The sequence below is a fragment of the Neospora caninum genome, chromosome X, assembly GCF_000208865.1.
Source record: "Neospora caninum Liverpool complete genome, chromosome X".
In the NCBI taxonomy this organism is placed as follows: Eukaryota; Apicomplexa; class Conoidasida; order Eucoccidiorida; family Sarcocystidae; genus Neospora; species Neospora caninum.
This window is the reverse complement of record NC_018396.1, coordinates 6330875-6348379: the sequence shown is the minus strand read 5'-3', so window position 1 is coordinate 6348379 and position 17505 is coordinate 6330875. Positions and strand designations below refer to the sequence as shown.

Below are 17505 nucleotides of genomic sequence, written 5' to 3'. Positions count from 1 at the left end.
CGCGCTTCGAATGAAGCTGCTCTTTGTATGGATTTCCATGTTCGCCTTTTCTTTAGAAATTTCACGCCGTTTGGCAGTTCGTGTGTGAAAGTTACGTTGAGGAACGGGGTTTAGCGTATGAGTTCTGCGCGTGGAAGTGACGACCTGGGTCGGAGTGCTTACGTGGCCTTATGCTGCCCGATTCGGAAACCCAGCAGCCCAGATCGCGCGAAACTGGAGGGAATTGGTGGTAAAGTGGCTGTTAGTTTGCTACAAAGTGAGGTTCTGGTCTGGTTCAGTGCTCTTCCAATTCATCTTGACGATGTGATGCTGCAAGCTGTTGAGTTTCACGGCACCCAGTTGTCAAGACGTGGGATTTGGTCGAACCACCCGACACCGCTACAGGAGGGAACGCGTGAGTGGTGCTGTCGAAACCGTTCACGAGCTTGCATCTCCTAAGAGAAAAACGAGGCAGCATGGACGGACCGAACACCCTGGAGAGGTCCGATTTTTCTGTGCCGCCCAGGACGCTTTGTCGAGGCGGGGCAGCGTCAGGAAGTGGTGGCTTCCAAGAAGGCGCGGCGAGCACATCAGCTCTACACACTTTTTCTCGGGGTTCTGGGTCAGGACCCACGCGAGAACTTATGCCCCCCGTCGGCTCTCGTGAGAAGGACGAAACAGACGGTGTACGTGGAACCCTTCCGGATCGTGAGGTTATAGCAAACGAAGCGGGTGCAAGAGCGGCAGGAGGCTCGCCGAAACACGCACGTATGCAGAGGAATCACTCAGAAGGGAGAGTCCATGAACTTCCAAACGCCCACGAAGCATTGGGCATGACGTCGGCTTCGTCTTCGGGAGACGAAGGCCGAGGGCAGATGAGAAGTACAAGGAGACGCGGATCGCCCGGAGAGAGGGCCCTGCATCAGGAAAGTATCGGCGACACAAACGTAGTGTCGGAGAAAGAGAGGGGACGTGAAGACAGCCGAGACAATCCTGTAGAGCTACCAGTTGTTGATCAACTTCTATCGCCCCTGGCTGGTGAAAGTGGACACTGTCAGACGTCGGACAGCGCTCGGTACATAGCGGTGGAGTTACCCTCTCGCCACAAAGAAATTCGGAGAAGCCCTACGTACTCTTTTCGTCATTTGTTCTTTTTCTCTGGTGGAAATGCACTCCCGCTGTCCTCGTCCTCTTCATCGGCTTCATCGTCTTCGTCATCCTCCCCACAGCTGCAGGGCGACTTCTTCAACACCTGTCCGGCCGAGTGCGTGCAAGCAGTTTTCCACCTTCTGCCTGTTGAGGATATTCTTCGAATGCAAGTCGTTAGCTCGGCTTTCTTCACAACAATTCGAGATGAAATTGGAGCGTTCACGCATGTCCGGTCTCTCGTACTGGACGCAAAGTGGGCAAAGCTGGAGATCCACGAGAGACAGCAAATGCTGCTACAGATGGTTCAGTTGCAGCACCTGGAGGTAACGCTGGGATGGGCTTGAGATGAAAAGCTTCAGCTTCAAACTCAAGAAAAAAAGGTGTCCCCAATCCGGAATCTCGTCACACTCGTGGGATACACTAGATGCGCTTACGAAGCCATGGGAAATCTTTCAGGTTGGGCGCAAATAGGAACCCTGGATTACGCGGAGCAGAACTGGAGCTACGGTACACGTGCGGGCGTTTCTGGTTACGTGGTCATGACACATTGAAACAGTGCCTGATCGTCACAGCTGACCTTTCTGATGAAGCGGTACACCCTCGGGAAGGGCACTGATTTGAACACGTAAGGCAGAGCGTCACTCGTTAGCTCTTCGATATGAGGGTAAAGGGTGCGTCCAAACGGCGACTGAGCTCGTTCAAAAGTGTGTACCTGCGCTTTGTGGTGTGTGGTTCATCTAACAGGTACAACCAGAAGCCTTCACTGGTGGCTCCATCTTTATTCAGGAGGTAGCTGCTCTGGTGTACAGAAACGCTCGAACTCTTCGATCGCTTCGCCTTCTCTCACCGGAGAATCCACTTTGTGACGAGACGCCGTTGCACAATCCGTTTGCGTTTAAACCGCGGAGCTTCTCGCGGCTGCGTGTTATTACGCTGATCGGGTCCCAAGCTTTTGAGTGGGGCTACATTTTGAGCAACTGCAACTTCCCAGTTGTTGAGAGGTTCGAAGTCTCGTACTTCCCTCCTGCAAGTATCCACTGGTCGTGGAAGGTAGGTACTGCATGGGATGCTGCGTAAGGAAGGATGCCGCAAACAATGAGTGCTTGTGGACGTCTTTAGGAGGATGCAGGCACACATACGGCAGCATGTGATGGTTTCGGCAGACCGGGGGCGGTGTCGGGTTGACCACTTTTGCACGGAAGCAGGAGATCGCAAGAGTAAAGTAGAGTCCGCGTGTGTTGTTTTATATCCTTGTGACGAAGAAACTTGCAACGAAAGGCTTCTCTTTGCACCGTGTTTGTTCTGTCGCTATTAATTCGTTGCTGACTTCCCCATCGGTTTTGTGGTTTCCGTGTGATTGTCAGGTTGGCCCAGATTTTACGCTGTTAGGAATCGACGGATTGCGGCGTATGCTTGACAAGATGGAGCTTCTAGAACGCCTGACACTTGGGTTTGAGATACGCTTTGAGGACGAGAATAGGCGGCAGCCATGGGAAGACGCGTTAGACGACCCTGTCGACCCTCAACTGAACGTGAATGTAGCTCAGTACGATGGAGTGATCGAGCAGGAACGGCGTCGCTTAGGTTTAGCAGAGAATGGGCCTTTTTCTGCAACTCTGACTGCGTCAAATCGCGCGGCAGTGGGGAGTGGATACTGGAATTCAGAGGGGTCAGGAGGTCCGGCAGCCCCTGATGCCACGGGAGTCAGGAGGGCATGGCCTGCCCAAACGGCGCCGGCAGGAGCCGTTGGAGCATCTGCAGCGCGAATGTGGCAAGTTGGTGTGGAAGACGGAGGAGACGACTTGGTCGGGGTGGAGCCCGTTGGTGGCCGGGGTCAGTTGTCGAGTTGGCGCGGCAAAGTGAGTGAAGAAGATTTCGCAGATCTCTGTGCCGTGGCTTACGTCCGGGCAGGAGGAGCCGGCAATCTCAAAAGAATCGTTGTTAAACACCGAAGCAAGACAGGTGAAGAAACGTCCAGCCAGGCAACAGTGAGTTCAGTTGCTGAGTTCTTTCAGGATGCTGCGTCGTTTTGTTACCGGTATGTCTCCGATGTTTTCACTGGGCTTCAACCGCTGGCCAATTGAGATGGCAGAGGCATGGCAAGAGAAGCAAGCAACATAGACAGGGTCACAGCTGCCACATGCCGTTCTCGCTTCAACGAGCGAGAGGGGGCACCTGGAGGACAGAGAGTTTTCGGGGCTTGTTTTCGCAAGATTGTACACAAGAAGTCATGTACCGGAGAGTGGTTGCGCGGTTGGATCTGCTGTGGAAACAAAACGTCGTCCACCCGTGTACTTAAGATTCCGTTCTGAAACACCTTTGCGAGCGTGTGGGCCTCCATGCCCTTACACACGTCTGCGTTTGTTACAAGACGGAAAGCCAGAAAGGACACCGGCTTCCTGACTCAGCAGCCACCGGTCAAACGATGGGCAGAGCTCTTTCTGTCCTGGGAACGAGAGGCAAAGAACTCTGATTCAATGACCGGGTTTACCATTGTGCCACGTTGCGCTGTCAAACTACGTCTTTGTGTCGTTGGCATCCCGTGTAAATTTAATTATCTTTCATAAGCATCGAATAGTTACCGGCAAGGTAGTGAAAAAACAGCGCTGGCGCATGAGTCGAGTCGCGGGCAAAAAGCGAATGTTAAACAGGCTCAACGCTTCGAAGAATTTAAGTGCAAGGCGCCTCCAGTGCAGAGCATGTGTGATAGCAACGCTCGTTGCATCATGCCTGATCCAGCACTATCCGGTTCTACGGCATCGGCTGTGGTATCGACAAGTGTCTGCGAAAAATCGTGCTGGCAGCGCAGTGAATAAAACCGAGGAACTTGAGAGGAATGCAAGGCCCGTATCTCTCACATGGGACCACTGGGGCGCAGCTACAACAAAGGAACACGGAACTGATCTCCACCGATGGAGCACAAGAGCCTGCCACCGGAAAACGAAGAGCGTTCATTCCCCTGCGTGTATTCTGAAGATTTGGGTGGAACTTTGGCGTGGCGGCTCGTAGCACTAGAAATCCAAAGTTTGTTTCCAGCTTCAGTAAATGGGTCCCCACAATATGATGTGGAACAGAGGAGTGTAACCTCTTTGCAGGTTTTAGCATGCATACGGTACATTGCCGGTGAAAACGAGACGGTACAGTCACATGTCCATTGTGCCGACTGGTTCGCCGGCGTTCTGGCCGACAAATCCGGCGATACTGACTCCAGCAGATGCCACCGGGTCTCACGAAGAAGCCACGGAAGGTCCACTCTTTTTGAAGCCTCTAGGGAGCCTCGACCGTGCGGCCGTCTTCCCAATCGCTGTCGACAGGGTCGTCCGGAAGTCCGTCATCTTGGGTGTTTCCAGGCTCTTCGAAATCACTCATGAGCGCAACTGCGGAAGAACGCTCATCGAATCCTTGGGAAACTTCAGCTGACTCAGGAGACACGTCTTGACCTCTCCGGGTACCTTCCCTCCACTGGGAGGTCCTATCAATCTGACGAGGAGGGGAGGTTCCGTGGTCGTGAAACTCTCCCTCGTCGATAACACTGCCAGTGGCGGCGCACACATCTCCGATGATTTCTTGACTCAAATACAGAGATACCGGGAGATTGCGTTCCTGCATCTTCTTTATCAAAAAACGGACTGCGGCGAAGTTCCCAATCGAGTTATAGTACCTGCGGCATTCATCAGGACGCACGGGACTCCGTTCATCGCACAGGAGCAGTAGGATGGGAGGTGTACCGTAAGGCAGTGCTTTTGGGGGAAACTCGGCAAGAGGCTGTGGCACGCGCCACTGCGTCGCTTCAGAATATCTTTAAGTTCTCTTTCGTATACGAGCTTGGGGGTTCTGTGCGTCTATCAGGGCCCCGCGGACCTCAAATTCCCGCTGCCACCGCGCCTACTTTATTACCACATGGCCGGTGGCATAAGGATATGCGGAGGAATCGCAGTCACACGTATAGACCGATCCGTTTTTTACCCAAAACGCTGTGCTACGGACAGCGAAGTTTTCCAGGTTGGGATTGCCGCTGGTCCGTGCAGTTCACTCTTTGGAAGAGAAAGAGAAGCATAATGTACGCTTCGTTACAAGGGCTCTCCCGCTCAGCCTGCGTATTAACAAAACAGCTCTCACCTGCCCAACTCTGAAAAAACATCTCCAATTTTGAGAACTTTCTCTGCAGCCGGAGTCTTCAAGAGCAAGACCAACTCCCGAGCCATGGCGTCCGGATCTTCGGCTCGAAGTCGCGTTGCGTCAATGTATCTGCAGAACCAGTACAGTTTGTTGTTAGAACGTCGTCCTCGGGGGAGACAAACGCAGGGCCCTCCAATATATTTATTACACTCCCGCATCTTTAGGCACGCGTCGGAAGCGGTATTTTCCCCGTGCAAGCAAGTGACTAGTAGGGATTGAGCGCCGGAGGCTGTGCAGCATGAAGGCATTCCACTCGAGCGCGTTTCTGGTTATCTCCCCTCTGCGCTCTGAAGAATTCCCCGAGGAGGTTCACTCTAGCATGTAAGGAAACGGCTGGACCTACCACAATACGGCTGCGGAAACAGGCACAATGGTCCAGAACTTGACAGGAACTACAAGCAACCACGCTTCCGGTGATGTCGAAGCACAGCGCTATCGCTGAAAATGAGGCTTCGCCTGCGTCGTTGCGAGGTCAATGCGAACTTGCGTAACGAAACCAGGAAACTGAAGGGCATGTTTTGTGTGTACGGAATATTTTCTTCCAACACGGGATGTCCACATTGCCGACCCGTACAAATCATGTCCGCCGATGAAAAGTACGCTTGTTGGCGCCCCAGGTGTGATCCGTAGCGCTAACTAGCAGTCACAATGTGCTGGCCGTATACCTGGTTATGATGTCAATGCGAGCCTCGAGCAAATCTATCTTCTTTGCCGCATCTGGACAGTGGATGAGATAGTCTCGACTCTCTTGCAATGAGGAGAGCGCGCGCTCGTACTCGCTGTGTTCCTCTATCTCCATCTGTAGAATGAGTCCAGAAGCGCGATATTCAGCAAGAGCGGTACGGCTCCTTAGCATCACAGCTGTCCAAATTTATCGCACCTGAATGGAACTTTCTAGCGTACTACGCGTGTCAAAAGTAATACCATCTAAAGCCGGTGGTCGCCGAGGAATATGCAAACACAGGTTCTCTGTACCCCACCCCTGTGTGCGTTCCACGTTCACGATGGCAGACCCCTGGAGGCCAGCATCTTCTACACTGAATCGCGTATGTAGGGGACTGAAAGCCTTGACTGCAGCAGGTTTTCTCTCGTTCAGCAGCTGCTGAAGTCCACTTCTGCTGCAAGGGAGAATTACCATCATCGAGAGAACTTTGAAGCAGGCATCGCGACTTGTTCCAGATGTCGCATTTTCCGGTCCAGTGAGCATGCATGCCGCCCGCCCATCACTTACCTGAGCCAGGTTGATGTAGAACGCAGCAAGTTTGGGGAAGGCTTTCGCTTTTTGATAAAAGGAAACAATGGAGGTGCGGAGTTTCGCATCACTGAAATGATCAAGTCCTTGTAAATAATTCGCCGCAGCGATATATACTTCGGGATGTCGAGCCGTTTCTACGCAAGACACAATATAACCGATTCGTGCGCAACACCGCGGGGCGGACGTGAAGGCGGTCGATTGCTGCAGATTGTTGCGGCCAAATTTTGCAATAGCTTCAACTCATTTCAGCCGTGAGGAAATCGTTAGGCGTAACTGCGCTAGAATGGTCAGTAATTCGTATACTTCCCTTCTCGCCGTTAGTATGATCTTGAAGTACTAAAAGCCATGTGATCTATATAGTATAGCACACGGCAGGAACACTTTGATGCCTACGTGCGAAATATATGATCTTTTCGGTGTCGCCAGTTTTGAGAAGGCAGTCGATCGCCGTCACAATCTCGCCGGCAGCAGTAAAGGATCTGCAGGCCTGATGGAACAATTTTTGTCTCAGGCAAAGCTTCCCCAGTCTGATCAGCACTCCCCGTCTGGCCTCGAAAGCAGTTCGTGTTTCGCGATCTCGCTCGTCATCTGTGTCAGATCCTCCGGCTCCAGTAGTGTCGCCGCGCGAATCGGTGGCTGTCGAAGGAATGCAGTGTATTGCGTCGTCCTTGCTGGGTGTAAGAGCCTTGACAAGGCTGTCGGAGAGGACCAGGTGGCGATTTTCACACAGCTGCAAGGCCTGCCGAACGCGCCCGCAGCAAAATATCCAGCTACCAATAGGACGAAGCAGCAGAAGGATGTTGTGTGTGCCCGCACTCGTCCGTTTCAGTTGCTTCTCTTCTCGAACAAGTGGAAACTCCCAGAAGTTAAATTCGATGTGGACTACTCTGTATGTCGCTAGATAGACCCTTTTGAATGGACTCAGGCGAACGATGCCGCGTAGACTCGCCCCACCCTTTCCACTCGCGTTTGAATCCGTCAGCGGTCGGAAACGTAATCGAGACAACACAGTGACCTAAAATGGAAACACGGCTGCAGGATAAAAAACACAAAGTGGGTCCACTGTGTTGCCCGCATTCCTTCGGACGGGTTCGCTTCATGCAGCTCCACGCTTGTCGATACAGTTCTAGCGAATGTTCCCTGCGTTTTGTCACGCATGCAACGGTGCGTGTGTGTGTGTGTGTGCCGACGCCCCTAGGTCATACCGCATCGAAGCGTTTCGTTTTTGCCAGCAATTGAATGGCTCTGTCGATCATTCCTGCGTCTACGAATGCGGCTGCACACTTCTCGACCACAGACGGATCATTGCTTGGTGTTGCTTCGTCTGCTAGGAGCCGCAAGGAGTCTCGCAAGTTCGCAGCCAGACACACTTGAAGGGCTGTGTCGAGTTGACCCGCCTTGCGGAAGAGCGCCACCGCCTTCTCGTACTCGCGCCGCTGGGACGAACAGTCACGTCGAACTTCAGCAGTGTTAAATGCGAGATGGGGAAGTCTCCTGTTAAAGGTGACGTCTTGCGCAGTCACTCGACATGTTGGACAGTTAGACCGCGTTAGAAATGTATACAAAAGCACGAGCAAGAAACCTCGGAAAGTCTTATTACATTCTCGACTTGTGCTCTACTCTGTCTGCTGGGACTCGACAAATTGCTTTTCACTACGCTGAGCCGGCGGGTTCCTCCATGCTCCAACGCACGTTTACCTCATAGAAGCTTGCTGCAGCGGCTACCAAGTCCTCGTGACTGGCATTCAAGGCTGCCGCCATCAAGTCGCTGTCCAACTCCTCCTGCTGGCCCAAACTGTGAGGCATTCGGACAAGAGGGTCTGTCGTCCAGATCAGTTCGAACGATACGGCCTGCAACTTTCCCGATGCTTGCTTCATCAACACGCACATACTAGTGCAGTAAAGACACCCGTGCAGAATTCGACTGATGCCTTTCGAAGGAGCAATCGTTGCAACTCGTGCTCCAGCTGAACCATACGACCATGGAGTCTCTGTTTCCTGCTTGACCCAGTTGGAGGGTTGAGTACACCCTTGGTCGCCACCACAGAGCAGCCTGTTTCCGTGTGAAAACGGCCATGGCAGTAGCGATGGATGGGCAATCGGTAGGAATCGAATGTGTCAGCTTTTTGCCTTCCCTCGTTCGGTTCGCGTGTTTTACTGTGTTGGACATGTTGCCGTAAGGTTAGCGGGCTTCCAGTCAAACGCTGATAACTAGGCATATGATGTCGTCGGTTCCCCCTTATAAACGCTCCGCTGTGATGTGGCGGTCTTTCGCGTCTTCCCAGTCCTTTCACCCTTCGTCATCGCTGTTGTACCGTTTCACTGCATTCGCCGGCGATACATACCTGAGTGCCTTCCGCAGCCTACCGGCTTTTGTGTAGAGCCTCACAGCTTCCTGCACTTGTCCGCGTTTTTCCAGCTCATGCGCCAGCAGAAGACAAGCATCCTGGTCTCCTGTTTCGCTGCACACCTTTCTGGCCTCGTCAATCTGATCTGTTGAGCACAAAACGCGAACCTGGTGGCTGCGCAGCTTTCCACGGGAGTACCACTTCAGCGCCTGCTTCAACAGAGCTTCCTTGCTTCGTGCCTGCGCACCGAGCTTCTCTCGCGGGTTCGAGGCTTTCGCATCTTGGGGCGTTTCCAGCGGATACACGTTTACCCCTGGCTCCGTTTCCCACGCATGTTTCTCGAGGCGGACGCCGTGCCATCTACGTGACACGCAAGCACCTCCGTCAGGGGGTCTTTGCACGTACGCCATCCACACAACCATCCAGCTCTCCGGTTTGCAAGTACGCCATCCACACAACCATCCAGCTCTCCGGTTTGCACGTACGCCATCCACACAACCATCCAGCTCTCCGGTTTGCACGTACGCCATCCACACAACCATCCAGCTCTCCGGTTTGCACGTACGCCATCCACACAACCATCCAGCTCTCCGGTTTGCACGTACGCCATCCACACAACCATCCAGCTCTCCGGTTTGCACGTACGCCATCCACACAACCATCCAGCTCTCCGGTTTTCCCCGCAGAGGGTGGCGACGGCGGAAAAGCCTTCTGAAGTTCGAAATGCTTTTTCGAAGCTGCTCCGAGCAGGATGTCTCTCTCGGGTCTGCGGTTACCTCTGCCCACGCCTGGAGCGAAGCGCAACATCTAGCGGAGAGACTGCCTGGGCACTTGCCGAATATCCTCACACGTGTACGCACACACAGGCTTACCTATACAGCTCCGGATCTGTTTGCTGGTGCAGGAATGCCTCAACGTCTCCAGTTTTTTCGGCGAGTCGTAGGACCCTTGGACTCTCATAACGCCAGCCTGTGACCCGCGTCGTTTGCCCCAACGAAGGCTCTTTCGTGGAAGAGGTCGAGGCGAGTTCTTTGGAAGAAACAGAAGAAAAACATCTGGATGGTGGCGCTGAGTGGAGCGGCCGTTTTGTTTCACAAGCAACAGCCGGCTCGGAAGGACAGTTGGATGGCGATGTGATTTGGGAAAGGCTGCCAGGCGAGGCGCGTGAGAGCTGCAGGTGATTTAAGGCATTGGAATAGTCTCCAGCATTCTCCAGATACATGCTGTACAAGTAATGCGTGTGCAACGAGTGCAGGCGACCAGCTTGACTTGCAACCTGCACGGTTAGAGACAAAGGAGGCTGCGGACAGCGCCGGCTTTGTGAACGACAAAAATGGATGGTCTAGATAGGCAGCGGACGATGAGAAAGCGCAAAAGCGGCGAGAGTAGTGGCTAGTCTAACTGCGCCTTCGCGACACCGGCGTTCAGTGTGACACGCCCGAAACTCTCGCACCACGCGTTCGCTACAGAACAAAAGAGCGGACTGCGAGGGAGAACAAGCGTTCGCGTCTGGTGAAATCTCTTCGCGTTTTCGTAGAAAAACGAAAATGTGCCACATTGGAGTACACAGTTGTACTTTGTCTGAACACGGACGAGAGAACGGGGTTAGCTGTCGCCGTCCGCGCCTGCATTTCTCTGTCAACGAGGAAGTCGTTGGCCTGGTCCGTTCTGACCTGCAAGGCGTCATCCCATTTAGCATTTGCTTGCAACCAAGTCTCCAAAAGATCAAATCTTCCACAGCTCCTGTATAGAGGTTCAACTTCATCGTCCAGGCCAAGATGGATGGCAGCCAATGCGAGCTTGACTTCATCTTCTTCGTGTTCTGCTTTCCTGTGGCAAGGACGTTTCGGCAATTCGGCGACACGCGGCGTCTAGGCCTGCCTCTCATCGTAACGTCTAACCATACTTTTCTACGAATGTGCCAAAACCGTAGCTGGTACAACTGGCTTCGCGATCACCAAAGACCCGAAAAAGGAGATCGAACAAGTGTCTGCCGACAGCCAAGGGGCCACGCAAACCGGCCAACGCCTGGTGACTAGGGGCAAGGCTTCCCTTCTCAAGTCATCGCAGCGACAGTGTGTGTGACACTCCGCGCCCTTGTCCGTAAGTTTTTGGACGCAAGTTTCGCTCGTTCGAAGCCCTATCATTTCGTGTTGTCTCTTATTTACACCGTCGTCCCCAGAAAACATGAAGCGAGAGGGACATAGGTGCTCCCGTGACTCGTGTTTTCTGCTGAATGGGCTAATGCGTAAACAACTGCACAGTAGAGCGGGCCCCGAGTGTGACACGGCTGTGTTGATTGTGAGGGGTTTTAGGACGGCCCCGTAGCACGCTACGGTGTCGCGGGGTAGCACATACCTCAGAGCTGCATGGAGTTTGGGCATCTTTAGTTTTCCAATACATTTGAGCGCAATCTCTAGCCGTCTTGTCTTGATACTGATTTTCGCCATCTCAGGGTATAGCGGCTTGGAGCTAGTAGTGAAGCTCAGGGCTTGGTACGCTTTCTCCACATTGTTGAAAGCCAGGTAGTACGAGACGTCCGTGACGGAGGCTTCAGAGCATTCGCATGGAACGCTGACACACTTTTTTTATCTGGGTGTGGTATTTGTAGGTCCGAAAGTGTCATGCAGTGGAAACAACCGGGTGCGTGTGCAGCAAGAGTCTATTCGCCGTCTGTGGGTTTTCTTTTTCATCTGTTCTGTGGAGTTCGGCTGCACGTTTGAGGGAGTTGCGCTTTTCAATGGTGAAAGGAATCCCACAAAGTAGGATACCTTACAGATGACTTCCTCTGTCAAGGCCTTCAGGTCTAAGCTGCGAAAGTCCCGCATCAACCTCTTCACCAGGCGAGGGCTTGCTGCTTGTCCGGTCCTGTTCAGACTGGATGTGCAGGAAGCAAGATCTGCCTTCTCATCGACCCGCCAGGTCTGCCGCCGCTGCTCTTGAGAGTCGGGGAGCTGCGTCCACGAGCGCACTGCCCATCTTCCATGTGTGCCTCCCGCGGAGGCGCGTTCGTCCGATACAGCATTCGACAGACCGTTTGGACCAGAAAAGGTTTCGAAGTAAACAAACGAGAAAAAAGGCGTGCCCAAACAGACCGGTGTTGGCTGAACGAGCTTGCTGGGCAGATATTCTGAGGCGCCACCGACGAGTCGCGAATCGGGCCAACCTGAAGCTGTCAACGAATCGATGACGGCCCGGGGAGGAGTTGCTAACGTGGACTTCGCTTCCACGAGAGGGACACATGATGGCATGCACTCCTGGAGGCAAAACACAGTGCGCGAAGTGTCGAATGCGGTGCAATGCGTGGAAGGGGTTTCCCCGATCCCTCGTTTTGCGGCCTTTCGGGCCAGAACCGATAAAACCCTCATGGGGGAAAACACTGGGAACAAGCTGATGAGACGCCACGGCAGCGGAGCACTCGGGTCAGGCTTTTCTTCAGCGGAGGACCGCAGAGAGCATCGCGTCTCCGCAAGTACCTATCTGAGAAGCTTTGTTTCGTGCGCAGCACTCCAGCCTGCTCTCCGTAGGCAGTGCGGCAGAACCGACGAAAGCGGAGGGTGCCGCGCAACCACTGTCTCTGGAGATTCTTGATCTCACCTGCTCGGCCAACCGGCCATCAGGGTCAATGAAGAAGGTCACGAGGTAAGGCCGAGAGCTGTCCATTTGCTGCGGTTACAGCATACAGAAGGCCAGTCTTCTAGCCCCATGCTAGGGTGAGGTGTCCCGTCGTCAGTAGCAGTGGGGGGAGAGATCCGGCCACGGAGCTGAGTTTTTTTTCGGGGAATGAGACCCAGCGAAGAAGAGGCTGCAAGTGCAACGCCTCGCGGGCTCACCAGCTGGAGTAAGTGATAGTAGCTGCACACCCTCCACTTGCCGGTCTTTCTTTCATCAGAAACTGCGCGTTGCGACAGGAGAAGGACGGTCTCAGTGCTCACAGTCTCTTGACACGCTGGCAGCTTACCTTCGAACTGGGAGAACCTCCTTCCTCGTTCCGAGAGCCTGTGTCGGCTGGGTTCTCAGGTCGCCACACGCAGCACGCCAGAAGACGGGTATCCCGTTCGTCCCACCCGTGGAAAGTTATCTTCGTGCTTCCCAGTATTTCGGAGCCGTATCTGCACAAGAAACGCATGAGGCAACGGCTCTGAACCTTGTTCGCGGATGTCATCGAGGTTGCGAGCTGTCCCTACGTGTGCGCGCACGAGCCTGAAACGTTGCGGCCGCGCGACGACTAGAGCCCCTGCAGTGTACTGGGATCTTGCTTACATCCGAAGGCTAGACGTTGCTACGTCGAATATTCCAAGTTCTTCCTCGGCGTCTTCCTCAGTCATACGCTCTGCTGAGCTTCGCTCAGCGACGGGCACTGGCCGGTTGCAACATCCATCTGGATTGGAGGTGTCTCCGCCGTCTGGTAGGCAGATCCTCTGTTTCCTCCGTTTCAAGACGAAACTGATCCTGCTGCCGTCTTTGGCTCCAACCATGGACTTGACAAGTATCGCCTCATCTTCAGCGAAGGATGCTTCCACCTTCCCAGTGCTGGACATACCAAGGAAGAGACCGAGCCCGAGAGAGAACTCTGGCTGTTTTTTTCGTTTCCCTCCGGAACTTCCTCCATAGACTGTAGGGGTCAGGAAATACTGTCACAGTCATCACGGCGTCTCCGCGAGAAGAAGAGACAGAAAAAAAGGCTAGCGCGGCTGGAGAGTGTGTCGCTCTCGCAGCTGCCTCGAACGAACTATGAACGATCGCACTCCGCGTCCGCGACTGATTCGCCAGACAGTCAGTACGGTCGAACAGACGATCAAGTTGTTCTGTCATAAACTTTGCAGTTGGGCTTTGCCGACGTGTTTGCTGACGTCGAGTTTGCTCAGAGCAAGCATCGTCGCTAGCGATCGAAACTTTTTGTTTGCCTACCTCAGCAGCGCAGGAGCCCCCTTTCCCAGCCTCCAAACAGAAAGGCAGGTGTCTTCACTCAGCACTCCAAGGGTGTCGCCTTTCAACCAGAGAAGCTGGGGAGCGGCCATAGGAGGATCCAATGTCTCTCGTTCAGAGAGGAGTCCACGATCCTGGCCCTGGGTTCGTGAACACCAGACAGTCGGTCAAAATCCTGATTTTCGCCGGGGTTTGGGAGACTCCCGTGGCGCTTCCCTTCACAGTGATCAAGGAAAAACGCGGTCCAGTGTTCTCCAGGCACACTTCTCCCGAACTGCTGTCTCTTCAAAGTGAAGGAGGACCAGGAGGCCTCGCCGGTGAAAGTGTTTGCTGCTATTCTGTGTAGTGAAGAACTATGGCGGCAGGGCGTGTTCGCCAGCTGCAAGAGGATAGAACTGTGCAGCTTCCGGTCGGCTCTCTCGCGTGCATCATTTAACCTTGTGGAGTTTCCAAGCCGCCGTATCGGCCGAAAGTAGCGCTCGCTGTGTCCCTAATCGTGGACGCCGATGCCAACTTCCTGGGGCCACCAAGGTCTGTGGTACGGTAGCCGTTATTCGAGACGTCTCGCTGTGTGTACGAGAGAAGAGGGAGGGTTCTTGCCTCGCCTGTCACGCCTGTCGAGTTTCTGTCAGTGCGTGATTCTTTCTCACTTCAAGGGACATCTGCTGGACACCCCGTGGAGTCGCGAGGAAAAGTGTCGTGGATGATCCGGCGACGTACGCGGCTGCTCCAGTAACGCCGGTTGTTTCGATACACGACACAGCACACGCAAGAAGGCTTCCGTGGTCCTCCGTGATTTTGAAAACGGTGACCAACTGAGTGTTGAACACCGTCAACATAGATCTGTTGAGAGTCAACCCAGTGAAGGGCTGTCGCGTGGTAATCCGCGTAGACGCGGTCGAAGGCAGGGAGTCGCCAAAGAAGAAAGGTGAAGCTGGCCGGAGGGCGTCTGTTCCTGATGGCGAAGGCTCGGCATTGTCCCCTGACTTTTCTTCTCTTTGTTTTTCCATAAACAAGCTGATCTCCGTGAGACCGGACTGAAAAAAAAGCGCACGCACGTCGGCTAACCCTTCTTTGATGACATCATGTCGGAGGCGGTCTGTAGCTTTGTCCTTTCTTTTCTTTCCAGAAGTGTTGCGAGGCCAGCGGATCCCTGCGGATACTAGACTAAAAAAACAGTCTGGCTACATCCGCGGCGCTGAGTACGTCGCTCCCTGATTTTTCGCCCTCAAATGTGCTGGCGAGACTCGAGAGGCGAGGTGAACACCGCCGAAATTTGGCTGCTGTCTTCACATACTTGTAGAGCGATGAGGCCTGCATCAGCCGCGAATGTCGGTTCGATCCAAGACAGGAGCGACAGTGCGGCCTTGCCGCTGATTGCGACAGCCTCGTCATCTCCTGGAAAAGAAGTAATTCCAGAGATATTCAGTCGAAATCAACCGAGGAAAGAAATTACCCTGGTCTCACGAGAGGTCCGCCATCTCGGCAACCTCCAACACTCAGAGTGCGCTGTTGTTGCAATATAACCCAAAGTCGTAAGCCACGGCTGAGAACCGACACAGCGTGTGCAGTGGATGCAGGCCTGCCTCATCGCGGCCCAGCTTCCGTTGCAGTGTGCAGGTGGAATGCTAGGACGAAACTGTTTCCTTGCCCCAAGCCTGCGTGCTCGAAAGAAACAGTTGCAGGAGGCATCTGTCGCCCTCCACAAAACCTTGTGCGAACGTCCTACCTTCGAATACAGCGACACTCAAGCAACTATCACGATCAGCTTCATGAATCAACTCGAAATCCTCCCACGCCAACTCCGAAGAGAGAGCCGTTCGCCGACGCCTGCACTGACAATACACGCGACGACGGCCTCTACGTGCGGCTCTTGTCTCGTAGCGAGGAAGGTGCTCGATTGCTTCCCATTCTTCCACGCGTTTCTCTTCTTTGGGCTGCGTGGGCATGCGGCGGGGCTCGGGGAAAAACCATGACGTATGCAGGCAATCCCACAGTGGTAAAAGGTGTAAAACAAGTCGTCAATTTGCTAGAATCGTTGGGCCACACAGAGCGACGGTGTTAGGGCAAAGACCAAAGAGACCTTGAAAACGACTCGTGGATCTCTTGCTTCTTGTGCCCGCGAGGAGGTTTCAGGGAACAGTTCCCAGTGCATCGGTGACACATCGGCTATGGAGAAGGAACCCCCTGCAGCCGCTTCTCCGGCGTCACGCCCTGGCGTGGACGATGGCGTCGGCCAACAGTGTCGTCCGGGGCGGTTTGCTCTGCGCAGCGGGAGCGTCTCACTCGAGCGATTTTGCCTCCCCCGGTGCCGACTAGGAGGGATGCACTCCTTCTTTGGAAAGCGAGGCATGAAACCGTGTCACCCCAGAGACCAGCGTTCCTCATCTCTGCATGAAGGCTGAGAACTTGAGTCTCTTCGGTCGCCAAGTTCCAGAACCGAATGACCCGCTCTTCTACCACGGAGGCCAAGATGTTCTCGTCAATCCAAACAAACTGAGGCACTGCGGCACAGTTGTGGAACCCAGCGAGTTTTATCTGAGACAGAACGCGCGCGCGACCGTCCTCTAGCAAGGCCAGCTGCATCAGACAGCCTTGAGCCGTAAGAAGAACGAGGCGGTCCGAGGCGGCCAGGTAGTCGACGAGGAGGAGAGGCACGGTTGAAGTGTACCTATTTGGGAACAGGCAATTGTCAGCCTCCCAGAGAGAAACACTGAAAATGCAAGGGGGGAACACCTCCAGATGGGCGAGTGCAGGGTTTGCCGTGCGCAACTGGAGGAAAGATCCCCTGGAGTGCCTTCCTTACCCCTTTCTCTTTAGCGGCTCTAAACATCACGGGTGGGTTTGCGTCATCACGCTTGTTTCCCGGACAAAGTTCCAACGATGGACAAGAAGCGGTGGGGTTAGCTCTTCTCGTCTTGAACATGGCTTAGCTCGTGACGGCTCACTCACCGTCTGAAACAGTGACCAAGGTGATCAGCCTCTAAGACCACTGCGGAATTCCCTGTTAAAAAGAACGTTGGCTGCTCCTGGTTGCTTGTGCAGCCATTCTTCCTGCATCGGAAAGCTGACTGCACACAGATTCATCGTTCAGCAGGCAGCGCAGATTTCCCTCAGATGCCTCTTCCGCAGCGTTTCTTCAGAATTAACCGAAGAAAACCACGACAGAGGAGCTATCGTCTTTCTACAGACGGGCTGCGTCTCAGATTCTCTTCACGATGTGCAAGGTTGTCGCGTGAGCAGCCTCTTAAAATATCGGACCGTGTTCTGTCCATTCGCGGTCAGACGCAGTTGGTGTGCCTCGACTCTTCTCCGTGACGCGATTGCGGTAGAGGGACAAGCTGAGTGCTTTCCAATCTGCGCGACTGTCGGCTTATGATCTCAACACACGAACGGAACGAAGGTGCTACGGGGGTCAGTAGGTGGTTGAAACTCTCCAGTCGACCGGGAAGCTTACGAAACGGATTCCCTCGTGCTGATGGTACTCGCAGATCGGAGACAATATCTTTCCTGCGCAGTTATCCTCTTCAAGTGAGGACACAACGGCTCCTCCAGAGCTGTCTGTACTAACGCAGAGTTGGCCCTTAGTCGAAATCGCGATGTTGGTGATGGCTGCGCTGTGAGGGAGGTCGATGAACTGGACTGAGCCCTCTTCGGCAATGTCTT

The 17505-nt window shown here is 54.0% G+C and overlaps 2 protein-coding genes across 2 annotated transcripts; one reads left to right on the top strand and one right to left on the bottom strand.

The window, feature by feature from the left end:
* Nucleotides 1–455: 455 nt before the first annotated feature.
* NCLIV_052180 (putative F-box domain-containing protein) lies at nt 456–3212 on the top strand (the record flags this gene model as incomplete). The annotated part of the gene is made up of 3 exons (XM_003884771.1): nt 456–1451; nt 1873–2178; nt 2493–3212. 3 exons carry the CDS (start codon nt 456–458, stop codon nt 3210–3212), a joined length of 2022 nt encoding a protein of 673 aa, XP_003884820.1.
* A 1183-nt stretch (nt 3213–4395) lies between these two features.
* Nucleotides 4396–15788, bottom strand: NCLIV_052170 (conserved hypothetical protein; the record flags this gene model as incomplete). Its single annotated transcript, XM_003884770.1, has 17 exons — nt 4396–4789; nt 5248–5376; nt 5973–6106; nt 6539–6585; nt 6956–7301; nt 7768–7998; nt 8261–8453; nt 8908–9270; nt 11269–11461; nt 11687–12167; nt 12508–12576; nt 12872–13022; nt 13174–13443; nt 13822–13979; nt 14490–14876; nt 15137–15237; nt 15569–15788. The coding sequence occupies 17 exons, from the start codon at nt 15786–15788 to the stop codon at nt 4396–4398; spliced, it is 3867 nt and encodes a 1288-aa protein (XP_003884819.1).
* Between the last annotated feature and the right edge of the window lie 1717 nt (nt 15789–17505).